At 39.1% G+C, this 15,217-nt stretch overlaps 1 protein-coding gene across 1 annotated transcript in view; it reads left to right on the top strand.

Moving 5' to 3' along the window:
- LOC124775372 (uridine 5'-monophosphate synthase) overlaps positions 1–15,217 on the top strand; it is a 90,766-nt gene that overhangs the window by 71,588 nt on the left and 3,961 nt on the right. The window contains exon 6 of the mRNA XM_047250207.1: positions 2,267–2,481. Within this exon, the coding sequence (XP_047106163.1) occupies positions 2,267–2,481 (215 nt within the window). The remainder of the gene's footprint in view (positions 1–2,266; positions 2,482–15,217) is intronic.

Raw genomic sequence — 15,217 nt, 5'->3', positions numbered from 1 at the left:
CGAACCAAAATCAAAATATCTCATAAAATGCCACAAGAGTGTGAAGAGAGAATATTATCTTTACATCACTTTATTATTCAACATCTAAAGAAAACCAGTATGGAACTAAGTCAAATGGCAAATATGGACGAAACTCCTCTGACTTTTGATCTACTGAGTAACAGAACTGTTGCCATGAAAGGTGCTAAAACTGTAATTGTAAAAACAATTGGACATTAAAAATGCATTAGATTGTTGGCCTTTCATGTAGTTCTGACTGTACTAAACTTAATACATTGATCATTTTAAAGTGAAAAATCTTCTGAAATACCACCAGGTATTATTGTTCACACCAGTACTTGACAAGGGTTGGATGGACAAGACTGGTATGAAATTATGGGTTAACTGAGTATGGGAGAGAAGAAAGGTGATTCACTGAAGAAGAGTTCTCTTTTTATGCTAGACCAGTTGAGACAAGGAAATACAGACCTTGCTTTTATTCTGAGAGGACTTACCTCACAATTGCAGCCTCTTGATAAGTAAACCATTTCTATGTCTACATCTACGTAGATACTCCTCAAGGCAGCATATGGTGCATGGCAGAGGGTACCTTGTTGCTTCCTGTCCTGTTCCACTCTCAAATACAGCAAAGGAAAAACAATTGTCTGTATGCCTCCATATGAGCCCTATTTTCTCATAGCTTATCTTCATGGTCCTTACACACTATATACGGGGGGACTGATGACCTTCGCTGTTTAGTCCCCCTTACACATCCCAACAACCACCACCACTATATACGTTTGCAGCAGTAGAATCTTTCCGCAGTTGGCTTCAAATGCTGGTTCTCTATATTTTTCCAATAATGTATCATCGCCTTCCCTCTATTTGAGTTCCCAAAATATCTCCATAACGCTTAAGCATAGTTTGAACCTACTGGTAACAAATCTAGCAGCATGTCTGTGAATTGCTTCAATGCCTTTCTTCAATCCGACCTGATATGGATCCCAAACACTCGAGCAGTACTCAAGAATAGGTTGCACCAGTATCCTACATGCATTCTCCTTCATAGGTGAACCACTCTTTCCTAAAATTCTCCCAGTAAACCAAAGTCGACCATTTGCCTTCCCTGCCACAGTTCTCAAAAAAGTAGAAGAAGAAAACAACAAATCGTACCAGTAATTACACTTTTTTGAGAGGTCTTCAATATGTTGATGCTTTAAAAAGCATGTATTCATAGGACATAGTTATAATATAAAACCCACCAATTATGGACTTCGAGTGATTAGGACGAAATCTAATATGGCGTCTTCAAAGTTCTGCTTGTGACATAGACATGACATGGGATGGGTAGGCTGGAGGGACTGGACTGAGCCTTCAGGAGACCCAAAACAGCTGCACTCTATAGCAGCCACACTTCCAAATCTCTGTTACAAAGAACTAGCTGATATTCATGGTGCAACCTCAAGACAACTCCTATCCATTTGATAAACGTCACTATATATCAGAAGTTCCAAAAATGTTAAATATCATGTAAATTCATGTGGGAAATATTCAAAATCCTGATAAATTCTGCAGTTCATTATAGAGATATGTATTTTAATATACATGTTGGCACAGTTGTGCTTCAAAGCCTTCAATTATGAAACACACGTGCTTCGCGTTATTAATGTTTGTTGTCCTGTGGTAGTTTACATTGCAGTTAACTAAAAACTTACTTTTATTACAGCCAGAAAGATCATTATGAAGGAACTGTACAGTTATGTGAATACAAGAATACCAAGTTTCTTGATGAGACCCCCTGCATCGTTGGTTTACAACATTTCTTAAATGGCAAAGAACTGTTGACATTTATGTGCTGGCCTCAATTTACTTTCAGGAGGTACTGCAGATATACACAAAAATAAATAACAACTCTCATAGCTTTTGAAACCATACGTCGCGTCATCAAAGGAGAAAAAGGAAAATAAGTGAGGGGGGAGGAAGGTATTTAGAATCTCAGCTAAGAAGGGACTCACCTAGTGTCACAAAGGAGCAAGGTAAAGATAAAAGGAAATGTGTGCAAAAATAAGAAGTCAGAGATACTACAGGATACAGAAGATGTGAGTGCCTTTTTTACCATATAGCTGTTCAGGTGCCCCCACACAGCACTAGTTTCCCTGAACTCCAGAGATAGAAAATTATTCTCCAGCTTGTCCCCCCATTCTACCATCATTCTGGACTCAACCTATGCTAGTGTAACCAGCCCACTTCTTGGTAAAATAATATGCTTCTCTCTCTCCATTTTCAGAAAATTTGCTGACATAGGTCACATAAGTACCTTGCAGTATTCCACTGGAACTCATCACATAGTATCCTGGGCTGATGCAGTGACAGCCCATGCACTACCGGGTGATGGAATACTAAATGGTCTCAAATCTCAGATTGGTGGACGCAAAAGGGGATGTTTTGTAGTTGTGGAAATGAGTTCTGAAGGAAATCTAGCTTCCCAGCAGTATATATCTGGTAAGTTATCAGCGTGAACGTTTGTATTTAAATGTTTGAGACACAGTTCGTCTTAGTATCCCTATTCTTACCCTTATCATCCATATGCTGCTTGTGTAGCCTTCATTCAGAAAGACAAAACTGATTACAGCAATACAGAAGTGATTATTACATATTTCAAACACACAGTTAAAGCAGGAACCAAACAGTGAAATTATTTTTATTTGCTTTAGTCTACAGTCATACTTTCATTTTGTCAGATGATTACAAATTTTGTTACCAGGTACCATCATCATGCTGTCCTATAGTCAAAAACCTCACAGTTCACAGTTGAAATACTTGTTAGGAAACATTTCTAAAATTTCCATATATAGCTAAGATACAGTACCAAGGTGGCAATTCTTCTGTCATCATCATCATCATCATCATCACCATCATATCATAATCATCAAAATCATAATCATTATTTAACAATTTCAGTTTCGTGAGTACTGGTAATGAGACTCTTCCACTTCGTCCTGTCCAAATGGGGAACATCATCCACTGTCCATCCTCTGGTCACTAGATCAGCCTTTATAAAGTCCATCCATCAGGTTTGAGGTCTTCCTTGAGGTCTTTTCGCATCCACCTGTCTTCCCAAATTTATTTTGACTGATCTAGTTGGCTCCATTCTCATCACATGCCCATACCATTGAAGTCTGGATCTACATCTACATCCATACTCCGCAAGCCACTTGACAGTGTGTGGCGGAGGGTACCTTGAGTACCTCTATCGGTTCTCCCTTCTATTCCAGTCCCATATTGTTCATGGAAAGAAGGATTGTCGGTATGCCTCTGTGTGGGCTCCAATCTCTCTGATTTTATCCTCATGGTCTCTTCGTGAGATATACGTAGGAGGGAGCAATATACTGCTTGACTCCTCGGTGAAGGTATGTTCTCGAAAATTCAACAAAAGCCTGTACCGAGCTACTGAGCGTCTCTCCTGCAGAATCTTCCACTGGAGTTTATCTATAATCTCCGTAACGCTTTCGCAGTTACTAAATGATCCTGTAACGAAGCGCGCTGCTCTCCGTTGGATCTTCTCTCTCTCTTCTATCAACCCTCTCTGGTACAGATCCCACACTGCTGAGCAGTATTCAAGCAGTGGGTGAACAAGCGTACTGTAACCTGCTTCCTTTGTTTTTGGATTGTATTTCCTTAGGATTTTTCCAATGAATCTCAGTATGGCATCTGCTTTACCGACGATCAACTTTATATGATCATTCCATTTTAAATCACTCCTAATGCATACTCCCAGATAATTTATGGAATTAACTGCTTCCAATTGCTGACCTGCTATATTGTAGCTAAATGATAAGGGATCTTTCTTTCTATGTATTCGCAGCACATTACACTTGTTTACATTGAGATTCAATTGCCATTCCCTGCACCAAGCGTCAATTCGCTGCAGATCCTCCTGTATTTCAGTACAATTTTCCAGTGTTACAACCTCTCGATATACCACAGCATCATCCGCAAAAAGCCTCAGTGAACTTCCGATGTCATCCACAAGGTCATTTATGTATATTGTGAATAGCAACGGTCCTACGACACTCCCCTGCAGCACACCTAAAGTCACTCTTACTTCGGAAGTCTTTTTCGAAACCCATGCTGATTTCTACAGAGTAGATTTCTAGTCTCCAGAAAAGTCATTATACTCGAACATAACATGTGTTCCAAAATTCTACAACTGATTGATGTTAGAGATATAGGTCTATAGTTCAGCACGTCTGTTCGACGTCCCTTCTTGAAAACGGGGATGACCTGTGCCCTTTTACAATCCTTTGGAATGCTATGCTCTTCTAGAGACCTACGGTACACTGCTGCAAGAAGGGGGGCAAGTTCCTTCGTGTACTCTTTGTAAAATCAAAGTGGTACCCCATCAGGTCCAGCGGCCTTTCTTTCTTAGGATTTTCTGCCAAGTCAGTACATAGAACTTTACTTTCTAATTCATTGAATGCTTCTTGCATAGCCCTCCTCACACTACATTTCGCTTCGCGTAATTTTTGTTTGTCTCCGAGGCTTTGGCTATATTTCTGTTTGTGTTAAGTTCCCTTTGCTTCCGCAGCAGTTTTCTAACTCGGTTGTTGTACCACGGTGGCTCTTTTCCATCTCTTACGATCTTGCTTGGCACATACTCATCTAACGCATATTGTATGATGGTTTTGAACCTTGTCCACTGATCCTCAACACTATCTGTACTTGAGACAAAACTTTTGTGTTGAGCTGTCAGGTACTCTGAAATCTGCTTTTTGTCACTTTTGCTAAACAGAAAAATCTTCCTACCTTTTTTTTTAATATTTCTATTTACGGCTGAAGTCATCGATGCAGTAACCGCTTTATGATCGCTGATTCCCTGTTCTACATTAACTGTTTCAAATAGTTTGGATCTGTTTATCACCAGAAGGTCTAATATGTTATCGCCACGAGTCGGTTCTCTGTTTAACTGCTCAAGGTAGTTTTCAGATAAAGCACTTAAAAAAATTTCACTGGATTCTTTGTCCCTTGCCGCGTCTTAGGAGGCGTCTTGTCGGGCCTAGGGAGGGAATTCTCTAACCTAAAAAACCCACATGTGCACTCCACACGTACTTCGCTACCCTTGTAGCCGCTTCCTACGTGTAGTGCATGCCTGACCTATTCAGGGGGACCCCACATTTCTCCACCCTATAGCGGAGGTCGAGAAATTTGCACCCCAGATCTCAGCAGAATCGTCTGAGCCTCTGGTTCAAGCGTTCCACTTGGCTCCAAACCAGAGGGCCGCGATTGGTTCTGGGAACAATACTACAAATAATTAGCTCAGATTCCACCCCGCGAGCGAGGCTTTCCACCTTCACCAACTCCGCCAACCACCTGTATGAACTGAGGATGACCTCTGAACCCAGACGGCAGGAGTCATTGGTGCTGACAAGAGCAACAGTTTCCAGTGGGGTGCAAGCAGACAGAGTGAACACTGGCCTTCTTCCCCAACCTTTCCGCTATTTCCCTAAGGGGCTCCATCACCCGCCTAACGTTGGAGCTCCCAATCACTAATAAACCCCTCCCCCTATGTGCCTGCTCGGACCTTGCCAATTCGATCTAATGGGGATATCTTTATTCCATCTTCTTTCCTCTTCTCCTCATTCCTTAACCTGTCCATCTTGGTCTTCTGGATGGTGGATCTAAGAAATTTCTTCTCTGATGCTTGCAGCCTTGATGATGATCTTTTTGTGAGGTTACATGTTTTGATATCATAGGTAAATACTGATATGAAATAACCATTAAACATCATCAGTTTGGCTGGTTTTGGAATAAAGTCATCCCATAAAAGCTATATTACTTGTTGGTAGAATTCAGATCCTTTTTGCACTCTGGTGGTGATTTCATTTCTGTCCAAATTATCACTGGAGATTAAATTTCCAAGGTAAGGAAAACTGTCCACACACACTAGTTGGTGTGGTCTCCTAGTTTTACACGTGCTGGTTGTCCATCTCTGTTGACTGCCATCACCACTGTCTTGGTCTTACTGATATTGAGGCTATATTCCTGGAACTGAGATTTCCATTCATCCAGTCTGATCTGTACTTCCTCTTCAGTTTCATCCCATGTCATCAATAAAGGCAAATGCATTCAGTTCATGTGACCTCTCATTGACATTCTTCATTATAGTATCCATAACAGTGATGAATGGTAGTGGGGTCATTGCACTTCCTTGCTGAACTCCACTCCTGGTCTCAAACCACGATGATTATCCTTCCCCAATTTGTACACAGCTAGTACAGTCTTTGTACATCATCTGAATTTTTCTTATTAGTCCTTTAGGCACATTCTTTTTCCTCAGGCATTTCCAGATCTTATTTCTTATAACACTATCATAGGCTTTTTCTATATCCAGGAATGCAATGACCAGATTCTTGCCTTTCTCCCAATACTTTTCCATCAAAATGCGGGTGCTAAAAATTAATCTATTGTTGATCTACTACTTCTGAAGCCATCTTGTTCCTCCTCCAGTTGTGGTTCTATGATAGTTCTCAGGCTCTTTTCCATGATCTTCTGAAGTATTTTTAGCCCTTGAGACAATAGGGTTATTCCACTATAGTCTTCTGTAAAACCTGTAATTCTGAGGGACTTACATTGTACTTGGAAAAATTGGGGAAATTTCAGGAATTTTGAAAAATCTCATGGAGTTCTGTATTTTTAACCTAACATTAGAATTTAATTTTATATAGGTTTATAAGTCACAAATTGTAGAATATGTAATATTTCAAAGTGTGTTTGTTATTTGGATATTGTTCCGTATAAATTATTGATGTTTAAAACATGCCATTAAACTACAGCTGAGAGGAAAGAAGTCATTTCTGTGAGATGCTCAACGCCCCCTCCCCACTCCTCATCGTTAATTTCTCAGCAGTTTAAGACGTAATCTTGTTTCAGCGTTTAATTAGCACCCTGAGTTCAAAGTGAGCCTAAAATACAGGCAGTCCCTTTCCTTACTCTACAGTCCCCCCCCCCTCCCCCCCCCCTCCCCCCTCCCCCCCCCCCCGCCCCCCTCCCATTCTCATTCCCCTCTCCTGTGCATTTCATAACTTATATAATATCTTTTATGATGTGCAAATGTATGTTATTTAGTGTGACATACCCCATTATTAACTACGTTTTGAGTCATTGATGCACGGATTGAATTTAAGATGATAGACACCCCTTGCTAAAGTAGCATAATGGTAGAAATTTTGAAAACACTAAACTTTCTGTTTTAAGCTGCAAAGGCACAAGCAGACTATGAATGTAGAGTGAGTTACTGATTGTCAAGTGTTATAAACAGAATTCGGACATAAACATTGAATTTGCATGACATAAGAGGATTACATTTACCCCACGAAATGATAATACGGATCACTGGTTCGATATTTCTGGGCTTCCCATAAAACACTATAAGACTCATTGATGTAGCCTCTTAAAACTGCATGTAGCATACAAGAAATGTCTTTCATTATCATGGATTATTTGTGCTGTGTGATGCCACCCATGAGGTTCATCAAATACATGGGCACATCTGGGATAAACATGAAACTGGAATTACTGCCATAGATGGTCAGCAGACAGTTGCAGAATATTGCATTGCCAAAGTGCACCACTATGCTGGCTAATCTTTTCAGTACAAATAATTTTAACTGATCAATAAGTTGTGCTATTGTCGTGAACAATATCGACCTGGTTTGTTCAATGATTTATAGAGGAATGCGCTGTGTGTAAATGGTTGATGAAAAAATTAGCAATTTAGATGCTTAGTTTTTTGCTCAGTGTTTTATTATAGTGGGGTTTGTTTTGTTCATTATGTGTCATTAATTTTTGCATTCCATGTTTCATGTGATGTCGTATATTTTATACATACTTTACATTGTGCTTTTTAAAAGCTCTGTACATAGGGGGCTTCTTTGTCCCTACTGGTGGCAGTTTACATTATGTAACACTTTGCATTAATATTTATTTGGGTAAGTGACTTTGAGATGTGAGTGCTGGGGTAATGGACTGCCTAATTTTAAGACTGCACTTCGCACTGTGTGTGTGTTCTTCGAGTCTTTTGCTTTTTCATGCCTCAATAAAATTTGCAAGCCGTTTGACTCAACCTTTTGATAGTTCTCTCTGCCATTATTGACAGGAGTTAAAAATCACTGATTGCATGCACTGGCACGGTGTTCTGCTACGGCAATGTATATAGCATTCCAGAGAGGGCCAGAGTGATGCACACTTGGAAAGCAATTTGGGCTGCTCCCAGCAGGTCCGTCCTGCCGTGGGACCAAGTAATGTCAGATGATGTGAGAGGCCAGTGCCATGCTTAAAACTGCCCCTCCAGTGGCCCTACAATCATCAAGCCTCTCTCTCTGCTTTTGCTCAATGTCTAAAGCCCATCCCCCCCCCCCCCCCCCCTGCCCTGCTAAGTGTGTACCCCTGGTCTCTGTTAAAATTGTTGCTGTTCGTTCTAATATCACCTGTGTCTTTTGTACCAGAATCCAAATATATTGATGTTTGATCAAAAACTCTTGTTTTTTCAAATTGTTTTATGCCCATTTTCTGGACAATTTTCAGCCATGGCTGATTTCTCCAGTTCCTGTTTTTTAATATGTGGTGAGTGCTCTGCACAACACTCAGCAAAATTGCAAATAGTTAAATCAGTGTAAATGCTACCACATTCACAGCAGACACCATACACGCCAGGAGCTCGAAGACCTATATAAACATGGAGTAACATCTCTCTTATCTTGGAGGCAGGCCAGGACACGGTCTCAGTACATGTCGATTCGGCATGCATCCTATCTTGCTAGTAGCTGCTGCATAGTATGAATGCAATGTATCTGGCTTGACCCCGTCCACCTGTTTGAGTTTCTTTCATTGGTGACACCTGAAAGCTTCTGCAGTTGCTGTAGCCATTTTCTCTGAACATGCGCTTCAGATGCTGAAATGCAGACTCGAGATGGTCATTGTCAGAAATAATATTTGCCCTGTGTACTAACTTGTTTAAGACCTCTTTCTTATGTACAGGGTGGTGAAAACTGTTGGTGTTTAAGTACTGGTCAATGTGCATAGTCTTCCTGTATAATGAATGACCAAGCTAGCCTCCTCCTTACCGTTCAGCTAAAACATCAAAGAACGGAAGCTCCACATCCCTCGTCAACTTGACCACATGAACAGTGTCCATCCCAATATGTAATTTACTGTGAATTTCAGCATTTGAAGCTCATATTCAGAGAAACCAGTTACAGCAAGGGAGAAATTGCGAGAGACCCTCATGAACTGGTGGAAGAGGCCAAGTTGGCTGCATTCTGTCAGTACTTGCAGGTACTAGCAAAATAGGTTCCATGATGAACAGATATAGACAGAGAGTGGTGTTTTGGCCTCCATTCAAGATAAAATATGTTATAACCACATTAAAGACAACTTAGGTGTTCCTGGCATGTATGGTGTCCTTTGTGAATGTGGTTGCATGTGCATAGAACAAACTATTGGCACTGATGTTGAGCATTGTGCAAAGCACTAGTGACATATTAAACATCGGGAACTGGAGAAGTCAGTTGTGGCCAAAAATCAACCAGAAAAAGAGTATAAAATACAGTTTGAAAAGGCAAGCATCATAATATCAGCATTGTGTTATAAAAGTAGAGGACAACATTTTTTTATTTATTTATTTTTTTTTTTTAAGGCAATAATTTTAACAGATACTGGGCTTTGGACATTGAGTGGAAGCAGAGACGGAGCCTTGATGGTTGTAGGGATGCAAGATGGACAGTTTCAAACGTGGTGCTGGCCTCTCGCGTCATCTGGCATTATTGGTCCCATGGTGGGATGGAGCTGTTAGTTGCTTGTTAAGTGCAAAAATTAACACAAAATGTGGAGTTTATAAGATTACATGCAAGGAGTGGCAATCTTGCTACACTGGACAGATGTGGAGGTCAATCTGCACCAGGCTTAAAGATCATCATACAAGCTGGCGGTTGAAGAAGCCTGATTTCAACCTTTGCGGAACATTGCTTTAACAAAAACCACAAATACATAATAGAAGTATAAGTCTTACATACTGAGGAGAAGGGGTTAAACTAAGCCAGTTAGAGATTCTATAAATTAAAAACAGGTGTGTATATACCCACAATTCTTACTAAACGAGCAAACCCAATTCAGTTATTCGCCTCTTTTAGGTAATTTCGCATGATAGAAGTAAAACTGTGGACTTCGGTCCATCAGTAGATAAAAAGTTCTCATCTGATGCGTAACTTTATTCCTAAGTATGTTTAGTCATGTTAGTGTAATTGCTGAATTGTGTTATTCCATGCCTTATCATCATGTTTATCTCTGTGTTATGAGCTTCGGAATCAGTAAAGTATTTGAAAATGGGCTTAAAACTCAATCTAGGTCATGCAGTAAACATAATAAAATCTGTGAACCAAGGCAAGTTAATTTACAATGGTTCACCAAGCATCCCCAGTTGTTTCAATTAAAATGATATTGTCATACTTATTGCTCAAAGAAAACATTGAAGAAGAAGACATTCTACACCAACAGTTACATAATGGAAAAGCTGAACACATCTCATATTTTGGGCAGAAGATTCTTTATGACGTGTATCAATCATCACTTATTAAATGAATATGATTCACATTACATAATATGTTGGAGTGAAATTATCGGTCTGGGCCTAATCCAAAATATCAGTCGGCCTACAGGCTTCATTTAAAGCAATGCTATGTGTTACTTTCCAGTTGAAAACATGAATGAAACTTCCGTCAGTGATGCATACATTGAAACTCCTGCAGTGTGTTAAATAACAGCTGCTTCTGTTGAAAGTGAAGTTGATTTATTAGTCTGGTCCCAGAAAAGAAAAATTAAGGAGTAAAATAAAATTACTACAAGAAAGAACCAATATTTACAAAACAAACCAGCTTCATTGTCATCTGAAGCAAAGAGAAGTGGCTGTTTCACAGCTTGCACGTGTGAACAGTAAATTAATTTAAAAGCTCATGGGATAAGGTTTTAACTAAAGATTAATCAACCATTGTTCCACTGATTGATTGAATATTTGATTGTTTTATTGATCTGTTTCATCATCTTTGTAATAGTTACAAACTGATATTGGACAAATCAATTTTTGTGAGATGATGTGGTGAAGAATTTGTAGCACATCTTGACTAGGAGAAGGGATCGGTTGGTAGGACCTGTTCTGAGGCATCAAAGGATCACCAATTTAGTATTGGAGGAAAGTGTGGAGGGTAAAAATTATAGAGGGAGACCAAGAGATGAATATTGTAAGCAGATTCAGTAGGATGTAGGTTGCAGTAGTTATTTGGAGATGAAGAGGCTTGCACAGGATAGAGTAGCATGGAGAGCTGCATCAAATCAGTCTCTGAACTGAAGACAACAACAACAATGATGTGGCGAGACAACATGAATTAATGTGATGATTATGAATTCTATACCTGCTATAATAGAAGTAAGTTTATATACATAAAACTGTGAGAAAATGTATACATATACACATGCTCTTCTGAAGGACTTGACAGTTTTCTAGTTAAAAAAGCAAGAGGATTTTTACCACAACAGTTAATCTTTTTAATTAGAAATGTAGAGTAATGTTTACAGTTTTTGTGGCATCTTCATGAGTGTAGTTTATATAGCTTTTGCATTTGGCCAAAAGACACAAATTTAAAGATTAGAAAATATTTACAGTTTATATGACATACACCTACACTGATTGTGTTAATGACTAAAGTATTCTACAGGAGCTCGTCCAGATTTCAGAAGCAGCTAGCTTCACTAGCTTCTATACAGTTTAAGATTGTATATATTCATCGACACTGTAATGCAATTTAATTAAAAGATACATTTTTAGAGCCATTTTAAAATTCCTTTCTCTTAATATGTTGTGATAACCAGTTGTAAAGTTTTTTTCCTTCTAGTTGAGACCTGTCTTCTCTTAAGTTTTGTTTTTGCATATTCAGTATGCAGTTCCATTTTCTGTCAAGTGCCATAGTTCAAAGTAATAGCAGAAGATGGTACTGAAAGCATGAAACTTTTCGTTTGTGTCTGCAGTGTTGTAAACTTCTTCCCACTTTTCCCTAGTTAGGAAATGGAATGGAAATGAGGTCCCATGCTTCTTGACAGAGAGTAAGAGAACGATGCGGGAGATCCGCGCCACCGTACTAGGCAAGGTCTTAATGGAAGTGGTTTGCCGTTGTCTTCCTCCGACTGTAATGGGGATGAATGATGATTATGAAGATGACACAACACTGTCATCTTGGTGCAGGTGAAGATCCCTGACTCCGCTTTGAATTTAACCTGGGACCCCGTGCTCGAGAAGACCATGAGCGGTGGACAGTTAGTAAATACAGAAAGGAATTTATATTTTGTTCATTGTAGCTTTCATAAGAGTGTTTATTTAATTGGTTAGATTAGTTCTGTTTCATAAGAATGTCCATTTCGAACCATAGTAGTAAGCAGCTATCGTTTCATGTTTATTCAGTTTCGGTATGGTTTCAAGCACAATGCTTGGCGTCATACAATTAAAAGGAGCCATCTTCAACTTTCCCTGCTGTATAGTCTGTATTTTCCAGTTTGGTAGTATTTGTATTCTCATAATACAAAAAAAATGTTGTGTGCATGTTACTGCCCATCACTGAGCTTTCCAAGATGTGATCCCCCCACTGCCCCCTCCCGTGGGATTTCATTTCCTAAAGTGCTTGGAAGTTCTGTGGAAAAAAAAAAAAAAAACTTTATTATTCCAAGGAGTGATAAATTTTACATTGTAACGGTCACATAACATGAAAAAAGTGTATTTATAACCACGAAATCCAGGATATTTCCACCCTTTGTCCGTGTATACACCCTGTATAAGCAGAACACCATGCCAGCCCAGATAGTCAGTAATTTTTAACTCCTGATGATGATGGAGGGACAGCTATTGAGGGATCAAGTGTTTTATTCAACATGTAGACAGAGAAGATTTTATTGAACTTTGTATCGCATTTTAAATATGACTGCCATACAGAAAAACTATAAATGTTTCCAAATACTTTAGTGCCTTTGATTATGAAGTACCCTGATGATGCCACCAGATACTGAAACCCATTACGCATTACACAAAATGAAAGTAAGACTGTAGACTGAACAAACAATTTTTTTCTGAGAAGTGAAAATGCAGCGGCTCCCCATTTCTTCATTTTAGGCCACAAATAGGGTAAGAACACCTCATAATGCTAGGATATTGATAAGTTCCCTTTCTCCATTTTAAATAATGTAAATGTCATGTGACTAGGGCCTCCCGTTGGGTAGACCGTTCGCTGGGTGCAAGTCTTTCGATTTGATGCCACTTTGGCGACTTGCACATTGACTTTTCCATTGTATAGAGCGTAATCTATTGAGCTTATTGTAGATTCTTTCTCATACTGCTCTCTTTTTCCTCCCCGTCTTCCACGGAGGAGGAGGCTAGGATGTGGGGGATGTGAGACTTCAGAGCATTTTTATAGCTGTTCTGAGCTATTGTTTTTTAGAAAAAGATTAATTTGGTGTGATCTGTGAAACAGCTATTTAAATGGGTTTTGTTGAGCAGAAAACTCTGCAGCTAATTTGTTACTTTTTACCCTTGACTTTTCTTTTGTTGTGAACAACTGCTACATTTTTGTACAACATATCATTGTTTAGTGACTTTAGTCAACTCTGAGTGACACATTATTTTACCTTTGTTTAGGTTGTAAATCATTTAGGCGACCACTCACTGACTAGTAAACGTTCAGGTTCTGTGGAAAGGTCTTGTACAAAAATTGGTTGGGGGTGGGGGGGGGGGGGGGTGGTATGACTTACAGGGCAGAGTTGGCAACAGGTTTTGTAGAAGAATGAATGAGTATATTACACTAAGGAGCTAGTAGTGTATTGTCTGACAAATGGCAAGATGTACCTAAAGCAACTATGGTGGCTTTTTTAACTGAAAGTTGATGTACAGCCATTACAATCAGTTATTGTGAATAAATGAACGTTTGGTGATGCCAGTTGGTAAAGGTGTAAACCAATGAGAGTGAATCTGTTCATTTTAATATTACTATGTACATAATTTATTATTTTTGTCAACTGATTATTGATAAATGATATTCAATAAATGACAAGTAGCTGTTGGAGATCAAATGCTAAGGATGGAAAGTTCATGGATTGACAGATATGTACAATGAGAGGTGCATCTCTTGGAATGCAAAAAAGACACAACACTGCAGTTTAAATGGATTGTTTCTGTGCTAGTAAATGCTATGCTACAAACTATAACCTGGAAAAATTAGAAGTCTTGCAAAGGAGAATGTTTCTTGGACACCTATACAAAATGAGTGGAAATAGATTAATCAAACAGGTATTCAACTATTTCCTGTAGAAACTATCAAATGGATTGATGATGTTAGAAGACATTTAGAAAATACTGAATGTCAGAATCCCAAATGTTAGAAATAACCATGATTAAAAGCAAAGTGAAAATATGGAAGGGTTTCAAGCTGAAGGAAAATGAGACGTGGATGAACTTGAACAGAGCAACAAAGGAAGTAAGGCAGCAAATGTGTGGAATAGTACTGGAGACAGGCAATATCACACAAAGAAAATTATATTAAATCATCAGTGTGTTTATAATAGCAATAAATTTATTGTCTTATTTTTATTTTTTTTTTTCTCTCTCGTGTACTTGCTACAAATATTTGTTACTTCTGCTTTTTCAGTTTGATCTCTCTCTCTCTCTCTCTCTCTCTCTCTCTCTCTCTCTCTCTCTCTCTCTAACACTATGCTTCAATCATTCTCGTGCAGCCACTTCAAATGGCCTCACTATAGGAATGTTGTTATTATGGATCATGGAAATACAGAATTTGTTGTTGTGGTCTTCAGTCCTGAGACTGGTTTGATGCAGCTCTCCATGCTACCCTATCTTGTGCAAGCTTCTTCATCTCCCAGTACTTACTGCAACCCACATCCTTCTGAATCTGCTTAGTGTATTCATCTCTTGGTCTCCCTCTATGATTTTTACCCTCCACGCTGCCCTCCAATCTAAATTTGTGATCCCTTGATGCCTCAGAACGTGTCCTACTAACCGGTCCCTTCTTTTTGTCAAGTTGTGCCACATACTCCTCTTCTTCCCAATTCTATTCAATATTTCATCATTAGTTATGTGGTCTACCCATCTAATCTTCAGCATTCTTCTGTAGCACTACATTTCGAAAGCTTCTAT

This window comes from Schistocerca piceifrons, chromosome 2, assembly GCF_021461385.2.
Source record: "Schistocerca piceifrons isolate TAMUIC-IGC-003096 chromosome 2, iqSchPice1.1, whole genome shotgun sequence".
Lineage (NCBI taxonomy): Eukaryota > Metazoa > Arthropoda > Insecta > Orthoptera > Acrididae > Schistocerca > Schistocerca piceifrons.
This window is presented reverse-complemented; position numbering and strand designations above follow the sequence as displayed.